This window comes from Ursus maritimus, unplaced genomic scaffold, assembly GCF_017311325.1.
Source record: "Ursus maritimus isolate PB19 unplaced genomic scaffold, ASM1731132v1 scaffold_1, whole genome shotgun sequence".
Classification (NCBI taxonomy): Eukaryota; Metazoa; Chordata; class Mammalia; order Carnivora; family Ursidae; genus Ursus; species Ursus maritimus.
In genome coordinates this window covers 99,992,053-100,007,620 of record NW_024423343.1, presented here as the reverse complement: position 1 = coordinate 100,007,620, position 15,568 = coordinate 99,992,053, and the positions used below count along the sequence as shown (strand labels likewise).

Genomic DNA, 15,568 nt, shown 5'->3' with positions numbered 1-15,568 from the left:
ACTCCAAAAATCCATTCTCATGAATGTGGTTATGGGAGATTATGACTCAATGAAACATTCCAATGTCAGAATCATCGGCATCCCCGAGGTGGAAAAACAAGGTCTAGAAGAGATATTTGAACAATTGTAGCCTGAAAACTTCCCTAATCTAGCAGGGGAAACAAGACATTCGTGTCCAAGAAACTGAAGACCCTCCCAAGCTCCACCACGACAAACCTATGCCATGTCATCATAGTGCAATTTGCAAATATTTAGATCCAAGGATACAGTATTGAAAGCAGCCAGGGCAAAGAAATTTCTCACGTGCCAGGCAAGGTATAAAATTATGTCAGACCTGTCTACACAGACCTGGAATGAGAGAAAGGGTTGGAGATTTTAAAAGCTCTTTCAGAGAAAACATACAGCCAAGGATCCTTTATCCAGCAAGGCTGTCATTCAAGAATTGATGGAGAAATAAGGCCTTCCAGAATCGCCAGTCATTGACCAATTTGGTAACCATGAAACCAGCCCTACAGGAGATATTACCAGATTCTATTTTAGCTTTCTCTTCTACTAACCCATCCTCCAATTCGCTGATACGTTCTTCTGCCTCATTCATGCTGGCCGTCAGAGCCTCCAGTTTTGACTGCATTTGGCTCATAGAATTTTTAATTTCTGCCAGATTCGCTCTCATTTCCACCCTTAGAGATTCCATTTTCTCATTAACATTTTTGTTAATAGTTTTTCAAGTCTACACATCATCTTGACCATTGTTACTCTGAACTCCATTTCTGATAATTTGGTTATATCCATATCCATTAGTTCTGTGGCAGAGGCCACAGACTCATTGTCTTTTCTTTGCTGCGGGGGATTTCTCCTTCTCATCATTCTGATGAGGAGAGGTTGCAGGGTTGTCCAGAGCCCAAATTATTGACCGGGACCCAGGCAGTGCACACTTGTTTTATAGGGATCTTAGGGATGTGGGCTTCTTGACTTTTCAGCCTGCCTTCTGGGGGAGGGGCCTGCCACGCCGATACTCAGGCAACCCTGTTTGGGTAGAGTCTCCGTGTCCCTGCGAGGGGGGATGGGGATGGGCACACTGTGAGCTGGTATTTCCAGGCTTTTGTTCTCTGGCGGCTTTCCCTGGCGGTTTGCTGTGCCTCTTCTGAGAGTCAGAGCAGCAGTGGCTGAATCTCAGCCTCTGTCTCAGAACAGAGGGATCGCGGACCGTTCTCCACTGATGTTCTGGCCACTTTAACTCTGTTTCTGTTGGTGCTGCTCAACCCTGCGGCGTCCCGGGGTGTGCGCCCCCCACCCGGTGGCCTAGCCCTCACTTCCAGGGCCAGCGCGTCTCTGTCCTTTGTGTTTCTAACACCGCCAGCCGCCAGCCACCCCCGCGCGCCCAGAGCTCCCAGTCTCAGTCTGGTTCCAGTGAGCGCACCAGAGCTCTGTTAGAAGTCTGGTGGCGCGCGTTCCCCGGCTCACGGTCCCAGTCTGTCCTCTCGTGGGTGCCAGTCCACGAGTCCGCCCGCTCCCCCGTGCAGGTGGCTACCACCTCCCGGCACCCAAACGCGGCAGCTCATTCCCCCTTCCATTTATCCTCAGATATTTGTGCGCAGTTCATGGCTCCCCGCTTCGTACCTCAATACTCAGCACTGGAGATGTTCATTTGTAGAGATCCAGATGCATCTTCCTGCATCTCAGGCTGATTCCGTGGATGTTCAGGATGGTCTGGTACCTATCCAGCTCGGATCAGGGGACCGGCTGAAAAAGGGGTCCCCTACTCCTCCGCCACCTTAACTTCACAATCAGAAGTAGATATTTTTATCCTAATTTTATAGGTAAACAAACAGGTTCAGAGAAGTGATTTTTTTAAGTAATCACTATGCCCAATGTGGGACTTGAATTCACAACCCTGAGATCAAGAGTTGTATGCTCTACTGACTGAGCTAGCCAGGTGCCCTTGGAAGTTGAAGATTTTCTTTTTTAAACAGATTTTATTTGAGGGAGAGAGCAAGTGAGAGCACTCACAAGCATTGGGAGGGACAGAGGAAGAGGGTCAAGCAGACTCCCCATTCAGTGTGGAGCCTGACACAGGGCTTGATTCTAGGACCCTGAGATCATGACCTAAGCCAAAGTCAGTTGCTTAACCCACCAAGCGACCAGGTGCCCCATGAAAATGCATTTTTGATGGTTTCATACTCAAACCTGAAGACAAGGGATGTTCAAAGGCTGACTTATCACCTTATTCCTTCTCTCCCTCCACTATGGACAATGATTTCTAGAAGTATGCCACTTCTTTTATTTTTTGTATATAAGCAAGCAAACACATGCGCACACACACACACACACACACACACACACTCACACACATTTAGCATCCCTCATTTTTCTTAGGCTCACCTCCAGAAAGCCTGCTGTAATAGGTTTAGACTAGGGCCCAGGGATTTGCATTTTATTCCCTTTGGCCCTCCCAAGGGATTCTGGTAGGGGTTCTCCATGGACCACAGTTTGGGAAACATAACTCTTAAGTTTCGGAGTGGTGGGGGAAGAACTCAAGGCAGTGACCTTGGTGGGGAGTATGCTTGAATAAAAGTGCAGTGACAGGCAATGGCAAATATCAGGGCACAGGGTGGTGGGTCCAGTCTGCCCAATCTGGGAGGAATATTTCACCACTGACATTGTTGAGAAGTCCTGGTAGGTACATGGACATAACACACAGGCAGTGTGGGTATACATCTGCACCTGCAGGGGGCTCTCTCAGGGAAGCTGGGAGGGAGAACTGGGCTGAGTGGGTAGAAGAAGCAGGTGCCTGGCTTACTTATCTTTCATAACCAGGTAATAGGGAGCTATGGATGGTTCTTGAGCAATAGGAGGGAGTATAGTAAGGTCATAATTTTCTCCTTGGTCTCTCCTTCCATTTACTGTTTTCGAGGACCAAGAAAACAAATGTGATCCAATTTTCCTTGTTCCAAAGGGACTTTCTAGAGTCTTATGTTGGACTCTAAAACCACTTACACTTTGTTCCTCTTCTCTCTGGTCTACACACACACACACACACACACACACACACACACACCCCTTGTTTTGTTTTCCTGGCAGAGCCACATCAGGGCTGTTAATTAACTCAAGAATTCTTTTAAAGAAAGATTAAGAAACAGGCAAGAGCAGGGAGTAGCAAGACTCCGTTCCCAGAGGAAAGAAAACACGGTTCGGGGGGAGAAAGAGAAGGCAAAGGGGAAAAGGATGGGGCTGCCTCTCCATTCTTTGGGCTGCCAGCAGGCTTGGAGTGGGGCGAGCTGGTCAGAATGTAAGGCCTATATCCCTTTGGCTGAAGGCATTGTTGGACTGGTCAGGCAATAGCCATGTGTTTTTCAGCCCCAGCTCTATCGCCACGAACTCTCTCAGCCTCAGTGGCACCATCTGTAAAAAGGTGGAAAGCGCTGTTTCCGAAAGCTCAAGGGGAAAGTGTTAAGGGTTTAGCAGCGTGTTTGGCTAATTGGCACCTAGGAAAGGTTTAAGCAGTGAGAGCCAAGGGCTGCTGTGAGGCCAGGGAGCTGGAGACAGTGGCTGACAGGTTCCTGTTCCCTGGGTAGGGTTCTGGGCTGTTCGGAGGGTTGGCAGAAGCAGTCTTATGATGTTATTCAATTGCGAATGGGTTCAGGGCAAGGGCTGCATTTTAGAAACCTTTGCACCTCTTGGGGTTCTCAGAGCACCTTGCACGCTGTGTGCTTCCCGGAATAGTTACTCGGAGACTGGTCAGGCTGGGCATTCCCCTGCATCCAGGCTCCCTGGGTAGGGCCGGGTCCTATTCCTTTCTGAGTCCCTTGCACCACCTCCAGGGAGCTGGAGCACGTGGGAGGTGCTCCATGAACGTGCCTGCGTTTCTTAGGGAAGCCCTCGTTTGCTTCAAACATTACCTTGTTTTAATTTGCTAATGCTTCTTTACTTCATTTCCCTCCCCTCTTCCAACATCAAAGTAACATCATTGGTTTACTAATTTGGAAAATACAGAGTAGTATGAAGAAGTTACACATGATCCCACATAAAGTTGTTTTCAAAGGTAATGCCTGCTTTTTTGTTAATATACAGTACTCTGTTGTGTATATGTGTATGTGTGTACATGTATACACACTCACATATATATATGTACACATATAAACATATGTATTTGTGGCTAAAGAAATTTTATGTATATATGTCTATATGTTTATATATTTATTTGAAATGATACTTAATGCCTGGTGTTTATTGAATCATCCCTCCCACCTTCACCCCTGCCAAACTCTGTGCTTAGAAATCTTAAATATTCTCCCATTTGAAGTCAGGAAGTCCGGCCTTGGAGGGCCTCCCTCATCCTCACCCTGTCCAGCCTCTCTGATGAGGGGGATAAGGCATTAGCTGGAGGGGTCAGAGAAGTGGGTGTTCTGGAAGCACTGAGAGAAGGATGAGATCACCTGAGTGAGAAAAGTCATGGAAGGTTTCCTGGAGGAGGTGGGATTGAGCCTGACCCGGAGGGATGGGAAGGGCTTCATTCTCTATGAGTATGGGTGTTACCATAGTTTGGAGGTTCAGACATGAGCTTCTGATTCCTCAGAGCTCTGGTGTTATCACAGTCCCCCTCAGAACCATGGCGTGGGGCAGGGGGCAGGGATGGCTAAAGCAGGGACAGACGCTGGAATCTGACAAGCCTGTGCCAGGATCCTGGCCTTCTCTTCCGGTTGCAGGAAGATGTGCAGGTCGCGAGGTGTCTTCATGTGTCGATGGCCAAACACTGGTGTTTGCTTCACAGAAGTGGCGTGAGGATCCAGTGACAGCCTGGGTGCTCTGACTTGGACACAGCCTAGTACAGGGAGAGTGCCATAAATGCCGGTGGAAACAAAGGCCCATAGAGCCACTGGGGGCCCCACTGTTCCTGAGTTAGCCCACCTTGCATGCAGGCCCTGGGGAGCACACAAGGCAGAAGTGGCAGAAGCCGGATGGAGCTGGTCTCAGTGGCAGTGGACGTGGGAGGCGAGGCTGTCCTGGACTGGTGGTTATGACAGCTCTCTCTCCATGGCCCAGACACACCTATTTCCCTTAAGATGACCAAAAATGCAATCTCCCCACAGGTCAGGAAACTCAGAGAAGCCACAGGTCAGCTATCAATGCCTTGACCATGGCTTGGGGTGGCCGACTGCTCAATGCTGTCTGCCCCTGTAGGGGGCTGTGAGCTGGGGGGGTTGAGCTGACAATGGCTTCTGGTCTCCTCCCTGGCAGAGGAGCTCAAGGCCTCTCGGCACCCAAAGGGTGACCAGGGCGTGCAACTCTGCTCTCCTTGTGTCCTTGGTGTAGTGTTCCCCCTTTCCTGTTTGCCTCCTTGGAACACGGGACTGACTCTTCCGCCAACCTTCCTAACACCTTGGGAGAGGGTACCATTAATGCAACCCCAAAGGCTTGGCCAGCGTCATCCTGACTACTGGCTCCCTCTCTTCTGTGACTCAGTATTGCATGTTAGTTCCTGAGCAGGGGAAAGAGATGAGTGCTGAGCCCTCAGTCCAGCCATGAAGGACCGCACGCACGGTGCCCTGATATCGGCCAGTCCTTGCTCATCATGTGGGAGTTCTAGCTGCTCCCACGCCCACCATAGCTGCATGGCACTTGGCCCCTTGTGGGGACATGCTGGTCATTGTCTTCCTTTATCATGGCTCTATATCCCACTCCCATTCACTAGCACTGTTTAGACCAGAGCTGAGTACCCAGCATCAAAAACCTATTCTATTTCCATTGAAGCAGAAATGTATGCAGCAGTTTACACGCATATTTCAGATGTCTTCAGACCCATAACTTTCATCTAATTCCCTCTGCACTCCCCACCATTGTCTCCCATTCTAGCTGTGTTTACTGAGGACGTCTGCATGTTGCTCCGTCCCTGAACTCAAGTGAGCTCTTCTCAAGGACTGACCAGCCCTGTGGGGCGGCCAGCCTGGGTGAGGCTTTGCTGTAAGGCTCTGTCCTCTGGAAGCTCACTCCAATCGACAAGACATTTGTCTTAAAAGACCTTTCCCGGGGCGCCTGGGTGGCGCAGTCGTTAGGCGTCTGCCTTCGGCTCAGGGCGTGATCCCGGCGTTATGGGATCGAGCCCCACATCAGGCTCCTCCTCTATGAGCCTGCTTCTTCCTCTCCCACTCCCCCTGCTTGTGTTCCCTCTCTCACTGGCTGTCTCTATCTCTGTCAAATAAATAAATAAAATCTTAAAAAAAAAATAAAAGACCTTTCCCATTGCCCTTTAAAAAAATCGTTTTTATTGTGACATAATCATAGATGCATAGGAAATTGCAGAACTAGTACAGAGACATCTGTGTATCCTTCACCTGATTTTCCCTGATGGCAGCATCTCACATAACTATTGCATGTCGCAAAGCCAGGAAATCAACATGGGTCATAACTTCACCAATCTGTCAGATTTCACCATTTTTACATGCTCTGTGTGTGTGTGTTACTGTATCTATACAATTTTACTGCAAGTATAGGTTCGTGTGACCCCCACCATCAAGATCCAGTCCATCTGCATGGCCCACACCGTCTGCCTCCCCTCCTCTCCCTCTGCATCCCTCATCTCAGCAACCATCACTCTGCTCTCCATCACTGTCATTATGCCATCTTGAAAATGATATATAAATAGAGTCATAATACATCATTCAGAAATGATTTTTATTTAGTGTATATATGTGTGTATATACAAATGGTTCCCAACTTACAATGGTTTGACTTACGATCTTTTTGACTTTACAATGGTGTAAAAGTGATACTCATTCAATAGAAACTGTACCTCGAAGTTTGAATTTTGATCTTATCTTGGGCTGGCTACAGCACTATGACGCTCTCTCGTGATGCTGGGCAGCTGCTCAATCACGAGGGTCAACAACTGATACGCTTACAACCGTTTCACCCAGACAGCCATTCTGATTTTCACTTCTGGCACAGTAGTCAATGAATTACATGAGAGAGTCTCCACTGTACTATAAATAGGCTTTGTGTGAGATGTCTTTGCCCGACTGCGAGCTGGTGTGAGTGTTCTGAGTACGCAAGAGGTAGGCAAGGCTGAGCTATGGGGGTTGCTAGGTGAAGTGGGTTAAGGGCATTTTCAACCTAGGTATTTTCAGCTTAGGATGGGTTTATCGGACATAACCCCATCATAAGAGGAAGATCTGTATATAAAGTGAAAATTTAAATAGAGCTGAAGGTCATTCCTGGTCCCCCTCTCATCCTGCCCTCCCTCCAAAGGCAACATTGGTAATAGTTCCTTTTAAACTTTTTAAAAAACGTATTTATTTATTTATTTATTTGAGAGGGGAGGGGTGCACGAGCGGGGGAGGGGGAAAGGGAGAGAGGGGAAGCAGACCTCCCACTGAGTGGGGAGCCCGACACCGGGCTTGATCTCACGACCTTGAGATCATGACCTTGAGATCATGACCTGAGCCGAAATCAAGAGTCGGACGCTTAACTGACTGAGCCACCCAGGCACCCCTCCTTTTAAACTTCTTTTATACACATGCAAACACACAACTCCTCTTCTGCAAAATTGCAAAATAACCCCAATTCTTAGTCCCTTAGGTTATATTTTGACATAACTTAGAAGGTTAGATGAAGGTGGTGAACTACGCCCTCCTGTCTGGCATCAAATCCCTAAATATCAACCATTTATTATGTCCAGCTCCCAAACTGGTGCAAGCTTGACAACCTCCTGCCTGGACAATAAGATTCTCTTCCCTGCGCTCTGCTTCCCCCGTGTCCCTCTATTTCAGTGCTTCTTAACCAGGGGCTCTGCCCACCAGGGGACACTGGGCAATGTCTGCAGACATTTTTCGTTGCCACAACTGGTGGGGGGGAAGCTGCTTCTGGCATCTGGTGGGTAGAGGCCTGGGATGCTTCTAAACATGGTAGAATGCACAGGGGAGCCCCCGTACAAAGACTCATCCGGCTCAAGGCATGAGTAGTGCTGCTGTCAGAAGTTCTGCTCAGCACCTAATCTCCCTGCCTCCAGCAACCAGAACCCTCAGTGTCTTCCTAGCTCTCTTGGCATCAACTCTAACGCCCCCCACCCCCCGCATGACCTATAAGGTCCATGACGACCTCTGACTTCATCTCGCCCACCTCTCAGCTCCAGCTTCACTCTTCCCTGCACGGATCCTCAAGCATGCCAAGCACACCCCAACCTCCACACCTCCTGTTCTTCTGGCCTGGAAGATGCTTGCACACACGGCCACATGTCGGGCTCCTCTGCTGCATTCACAGCTCTACCCCAGCCTCATCTTTGGAAAGCCTCCTCGGACCACCTCGTCTAAGAACACCATCTTCCCCTTGCCCCCTGGCATCCGAGTGCCCTTGACATTTATTTGATTGATTGTTTCCATTGACTTGCTCTCCCCATTACAATGTAAACTCCTGTGTGTTTTGTTCACTAACTCTTTGACACCCCTAGACAAGCACCTGGCACGTGGTAGACTCCCCAGAAATGCCTGTTCAGTAAATGGATTTTTGCTGAGCACCTCACATGTGCCGTCTCACACACCCCTCGGAGCCGCTCCAGAGGCCAGTCCACACGCCCAGCTCAGGGCAGGTGAGGCAGAGCTGAGATGCGTCGGGTCCGTGGTTCCCAAACCTATGCCGTGCACCACCCCCGAACACACGTAGGACTTGATGCCATTGTCATCCTGCTCTTTAAATGTTTTTGTACATTTATAGCCACTCCAAACAGTTTTTGCCGGTGACATTTCATATGACTGCTGTGTTTGCTTTCTGACCCAGAGCCCTTCCTGTTTCCATTTCATTCTGCCATCTGGGCCTGATGTGGGGGGCCCTCCACTCAGGGGTGGAGGAATGTGGAATTTGCTCTGCTTATGCAGGTCCCTTGTTGCCACTACATAGAACGTCTAAAGGAACTGTCCCGCCCCAAGCTTCGGAATGCTGCACAAAACAAGCCTTGCTCTCGTGTTCAGACAGCCAGAGGACATACACTCTGATGGGCCATCAATCACCTCTCACCAAAAACAGAGGACAGCTGTGGCCGGCGGGTCTCAGGAGTGGAAGGTCCCAGCGCTGGGGCTCTAAGTGGCGTTGTCGGTCCATATCTGGACCATGTCTGAACTGGCAGGTCAGACAGCCTGGGTGCAGGCAGGGTCTGGCAGGAGCTCCCTGGAGGCTGAGGTCTGCCCTCTAGATCTGGCATCTTCCATTGGCCTTGATACAGTGCCTGAGGACAATGGCTGCTGCCACTTCCCGAGACCCGGCGAGCTCCATATTGGGAGCCAGAGGACCTGACCCATGGCCAGCTGAGCGACCCTAGCTCAATCCCTTGGACCATCTGTTTCCTTACCTCTTGAATTAGAACAACACAGTTACTAACTCACGAGGTCTCTGGGGTATTTGAATTAGACAATATGTGTGAAAATTTTTTTTGTCTAATTGAGGCATAATTGAATAAAGCTTGCTGTTTTTGTGCAGTTTCATAAGTTTTACGTCATCACCACTGCCACAATTGAGATGTCGGATCTCTTTGTCGCCCCAGAAAGTCTTCTCATACGTGCCTCTCTGTAGTCAAACTCTTCCCCTAGTGTAGTCCGAACAGCCCATCTCATCTCGGACCCTCTAACTTCACCTTTTCCAGAATGTCATGTAAATGAAGTCATCCAGTATGTAGCCTTTTGAGTCTGGCTTCTTTTACCTTTCTAGAATAATGAGAATTCAGATTCACCATGTTTCTGCACTTATCAGTGGTTTGTTCCCTTTTCCTGCCAAGTAGTGGTCATTCCATTACATAGCTGTGCCACAGTTGGTCATTCACCCATTGAAGGGCCTCTGGCTTTTTCCAGGATTTGGCGATTGTGAACGGAGTCCAGGTTTTTGGGCGAACATGGTTTTCACTCTCTAGGATAATGAGTAGAACCACTGGGTCATGTGGTAAATGTATGTCTAACTTTTTAAGAAACTGCCAAACTGTTGTCCACAGTGGGTGTACCATTTTGCATTCCCACCAGTACCGTAGGAGAGTCCTCATTTCTTTGCATCTTTGCCAGCATTTGGTTGTTTTGTTTTGTTTTATCCATTCTCATAGGTGTATACTGTAAAGTTATTTTTTATCTGTCAATTAGTAGTTCCCAGTTTTTGCAGGCAGTATGGAAATGCAGGTGGGCAACAGGGCTCTGGAGTCGAAACACTTAGATTCAAATTTGAACTAGATTATTAACTAATTCTCTAATTTTCAGCTTTCTTATAGTAAAAAAGAGAATGAAAGTGACATTGTTGAAGGATTTAAGTATTATGATGAATGACAAGTGCTTAGCTTTTCCAATGTTAAGCCACTATTAGTACTAGAATAATACCTGACTTCTTGTCCCCTCAACGAGCATCAAGGAGGGTGTTATCATATCCCTTTTATAGATGAAAACACTGAAGCTCAAGTGAAAGACCACATTTCCCAGTCTCCCTAGTGGATAGTTATAGACATAGAATAAGTTCTGGCTGATGAGATGGAAGCCTAAATGCCACGTGGGGCTTCTGGAAAGTTTTTCTTAGCAGAAATAAGCCATGACCTTTTTCTTTTCTTCTCCTCCTTCTGTCTGGAATGCAGACTTGTTGGCTGTATCTCCAGCAGCCTTTTGGGCCACAAAGTGATCTTAAAAATATAAACAATTTTTGAAGACAGAAACATAGGAATGTGGGTCCTGGGTAGCATCATGAAACTCTCATATTAGCCCCAAACTGCCCATCCCTAGACTTCTGTGAGAAAAATTAATTTCTGTCTTGTGTAAGCCAAAAATAAAAACAAAACCACAGAACTTAGTGGCTTACAACAACAAGCATTTACTCTCATGGCCACAGTTCTGTAGTTGATTAGGGTTTAGCTGACTTAGGCTGAGCTTGGCTGCTGCTTTGCCCCAGGCTGTTAGGCTGGCCAGACTTGGCTCTACGTTGGTGGTTGGATTTAGGTCTTCTCCACATGTCTCCCATTGTTTTTGGACCAGCCCTTCAGGGCAATGTTGGAAGTGCTAGAGCACAAGCTCATGGACACATTAAAAACCTCTGCTTGCATCCTGTAGGTTAACACGCCATTGGCCAAAGCAGTGGGCTGAATCCACCATCAGCGTGATGGAGGAATATATCCTCTCTCTGGTGGGAGCAACTACAAGTCAAATGTCAAAGAGAACGGACACGGGAGGTGTGGAAAATTGGGAATGATGATACTAGGCACTATAGCTACACTGAGGTATTAACATTGTGTCTGCCATTTTTCAAGATGGCGGAGACGTGATGATGGATGTGGAATAGAGCTCATGAATAGATATGTAGAAAGCATTTTAAGGGAAAATGTTGGGGCTTCTTCATCCAAAAAGCAAAATATCACTTCCTCACTCAGACAGAGAACTAATGCAGAAGGAGAAAGATCTGACCTCAGATAGATCTCTGGCCAGATAGAGGGTTGATGAACTTCTTAAGGGTAAGTGTTGGATGTGATTGTATTTTATTTTTATTTTTTGAGTACTTTCTCCAATACCTGGCACAGTTCTTGGCACAGAGCCAAGGACAAATAAACCTTCATGCATTTATTCATGAAGATGTCTGAGTCTGACTTTTTTCACCAAAGATTCCGTAGGACTGTCATAAGTTTATGTAGAACAGGGTTTCTTTCTTTTTTTTTTTTTTTCAAGATTTTATTTATTTATTCGACAGAGATAGAGACAGCCAGTGAGAGAGGGAACACAAGCAGGGGGAGTGGGAGAGGAAGGAGCAGGCTCATAGCGGAGGAGCCTGATGTGGGGCTCGATCCCATAACGTCGGGATCACGCCCTGAGCCGAAGGCAGACGCTCAACCGCTATGCCACCCAGGCGCCCCTAGAACAGGGTTTCTTAACTGCTGTACTATTGACATTTGGGGCCAGACCATCCTTTGTTGTGGGGCTGCCCAGGGTATTGTAGGACGTTTGGCAGCATCTCTGGCCTCTACCTACTAGGTGCTGGGAGTACTCCTTCCACAGCCGGGACAACCAAAAATGTCTCTAGACTTTGCCAAGTCACTCCTGATGTAGAGAGAAGAGCATGTAGTGCCCATTCTATCATGACAATTCACAGAAAAAATGTCTGAAGTGCATAAATTCAATTTAAAATGATAGAAATAAACTGCAGCAAGACAGTTGAATTGCATGTATATATTTGCAGCTAAATATTTTGTGCAATTTCTCACAGCTTTTAAAACCAATCACCAGTACAGGGGAATTTAATGAACTGCGGCATCACTGTGTTGGCCACCAATTATTCTGGTAAGGGCACAGGATTTTCATTGAGTTGATAAAATTCCATTCTTTTCCTTGACAAATATTTTTTGAGGGTCTTCTATGGGCCAGGCACTGTTCTAGGCCCTGGGGATAGAGCAGAAAATGGAGCTCCTCATGAAGCTCATATCTTAGTGTGAGAGAAAATGATGAACATATAAACACACAAGTATATAGTATAAACATTTTAGTTATAGGTGCAAGAAGAAAATAAACAGGGGCTGACTTGGAGAGGGCAGCCATTTCAGGAGGCGAATATCAGAAAGTGGAGAAATGAGGTTGTGAAGGTTTGGGAGAAGTACAATCCAGGCAGAAGAAAAGCAGTTTTTCCTTTCCATGTGGCAATATGATGCAAGATCCAGAACTTCCCTTCTTCTCGCCCTTCCTTCTTCCTCTCCTTTCTTTTTAAAAAAATCAACTAAGATTATTAAAGTCAAGAGAAATCTATCCAAGCTCTTTGACCCCAATTTTCATCAAGCAGGCTCTGCCTGGCCCAGTCACCTCCCACCTGTGTGCCTCAGTTTCCCCATGTGTCCAATGGGAAGGTTGATCCGAATGCTAAAGTGTTTTCTAGACAGAGGGAAGAGCGGTGTTTTGTTGCCGACCTGGATTTGAATGCTGACTCCGACATTCTCTAACAAAATAGCTGTGGAAAAGTGGGTTCGCCTCTCTGAGCCTCGGTTTCTTTTCTTTCTTTCTTTCTTTCTTTCTTTCTTTCTTTCTTTGACAGAGACAGCCAGTGAGAGAGGGAACACAAGTAGGGGGAGTGGGAGAGGAAGAAGCAGGCTCCTAGCTGAGGAGCCTGACATGGGGCTCGATCCCAGAACGCTGGGATCACACCCTGAGCCGAAGGCAGATGCTTAACGACTGCGCCACCCAGGCACCCCTGAGCCTCGGTTTCTTTGAAACAACTCTCTTGGGGTTGGATGAATTGCCCTGAGTCTAGCCTGGTCCTCTGAAGCCCTACACCTCTCAGACGCCCAGGTCTCGAGATGGTGACTTTGAAAGGGCTTTGGGAAGAGCCAAGAAACCTGGGTGCAGAGTCCTAGTCTTACCACTATGATGACCCTCATCTTAAGCTTTTGTGGTTTTCCAGAAGGCTCCTTCCAGAAGCTTTGTAAGTCCTCAGATCTACAAGATATCACTGTGAAACACAGTGTCAGGAGATAAAGGAACATCTAGGATTCTAGCACCTGGGGGCATGTCCTTAGCATATCTGAAAAATCTAACAAAATTATATGACAGCTGGAATGTCCTGTGAAAGGAAGTGTGTTCTGGGTATTTGGATCTTCCAAGTGTTTGGATTCTGGGAAAACAGGTATTTTCTGAAGAAAAATCAAGGCCAACCAAGATGGCCAAGTCTGGATGTTCGTAATGACTACTAGGCTCCTGCCAGAGGAGAACCTGATCTGCAGGTGTGAGGGTGTAGGTAAGCGAAGGAGAGAGAAGAGCGGCTGGAAGGGAGGGGAGAGGGGCTGCACTGGCTGGATATCTGGGCGGTCAGGAGAGCTGATGTCCCCATGCCTGTTTTCCGTCCTCCTCTCCATCAGAACCCGGGTTCTGTCTGGGGCATTCTCCCCTCCCCAGACAGCTTTGCACCTAGGAGTGATCACGTGACTTAGGTCTGGCGAGTGGTGAGTGGCAGTGTGCTGGTGGGGCATCTGGGTAAAATCCTGTGTCCCTGACCCGAGGGACCTGGCTGGCTGGTACACACACCCATTAATTCCTCCACCTGTCCCCACTTGCCCTGTCTGGAGCAGCTGCCATGACTGGAGATGGAGCAGCCGTCTTCCCAGCAGGAGGGAGAAGGTTACATGCTAAGGATGGCAGAGAGGACAAGTGCATCCCAATGGTGCACGGGGTCACCGCATTGGCCCTGGATCACCCACCTCTGGACCTCTTGCCATATGAGAAAACATAAACCCCATTCAGTTAAGCCCCCAAATGGGTTCCTGCTCCACACCAGGGGACTTAGTGCTGACAGATTCAGGGTGCCAATGTTACGGACCCTGTGTTGGACACCCCACCCCATTGTTTCACTCAGTCCTCACAGCACCCCTGGGGGGCATATCTGAGCCCCACTTGACGGATGAGGATACTGGGGCTCAGAGAGGTTTCCTCCATCCCTGCTCGCAATCCTGCAGGTCGTCAGTGGTAGGGTTGGGGTTTGAACTCAGAGCTACCTGCTTCCCAGTGCTGCATGTCCCATTTCCACCCTGTAACTCTTATAGTAAATAACAACATAGTGGCAGAATTCTGTGGGTCTGAATCCTGGCAGGCCACTTGCTAGTTGAGAGAGGGACACTACTCCATGCCTCTGAGCCTCAGTTTCCTCCTCTGGACCCGGTGATGTAGCAGTACCTACCTTGTAAAGTACAAGGGAGGGCTGCCAGCTGCCTGGCACAGATTGGGCACTCATTGCATAAAACCCCTTGACTTCGACTTTGTGGCAGTGGGTGCTGAGTTAAGTGCATTTAAACTGCTGTGTGATCCTCCCAGACTCTTGGACTAGCCCCCCTTGAAAGGTATCATAGTTTCTCTTTCCAGGTGAGGAAATGATGACTTGGAGAGGGTGAGCTCCACTCTGAACCTCAGTCTCTTCATCTGTAATGGGGGTGAGAACAGTACCTGCCTTGTACGGATCTGTTTGGATTGAATGACAGCAGGTATAGGCGGAACCCGCCCAGTGTCTAGCACATAGTATAATGTTGCTGGTTCTCTAGTTTGTTCTTGTTACACAACTCTGTGCTGGCCACGCCCGTCGGCTGCTTCATCACCATGGGGGATTCCAAGGGTGGACATGCAGCCCAACTGAAGGCCGAGACGGGCCTCTGCCCTGCGGTCAGCCTCTGCATGGCTTTGCTGAGACTGAGTTCCCAGTGGCCAAGGCTGGCAGGGGGTCAGGCCGGGGTAAGGCCATCACAGCTCTCCCCGGTCCACGGGGACCAGCCGGGATTCTCTACCACAGACCTTCCGTCCTGGGAGGCTGAAGCCTGTTCAGTCACACGAAGGCCTTCTTCACAGATGCTCAGGACAGATAGAGAACTGGCTCTGTCCAGGTCCCACTGTTGGGGTACTCCTGATTTATGGAGAAATTCCACTGTGTGAGATGTGACCTTGCCCGTTCCCTGCTGGCACCTGCTGGGCTGGCCAGTGGCAGGTGCCCCCACCGCCAGCCGCCCCCCCCTCCCCTGCTGTTGGGTCACCTTTCTGCAGGGCAGTGGAGGAGGGGGTCAAGACACACACACACACACACACACACACACACACACACACAC

The 15,568-nt window shown here is 48.5% G+C and overlaps 1 protein-coding gene across 1 annotated transcript in view; it reads left to right on the top strand.

The window, feature by feature from the left end:
* TFCP2L1 (transcription factor CP2 like 1) overlaps window positions 1-8,361 on the top strand; it is a 136,781-nt gene extending 128,420 nt beyond the window's left edge. Inside the window, exon 16 of the mRNA XM_040636877.1 lies at window positions 8,123-8,361. Within this exon, the coding sequence (XP_040492811.1) occupies window positions 8,123-8,361 (239 nt within the window). The remainder of the gene's footprint in view (window positions 1-8,122) is intronic.
* Window positions 8,362-15,568: the final 7,207 nt, after the last annotated feature.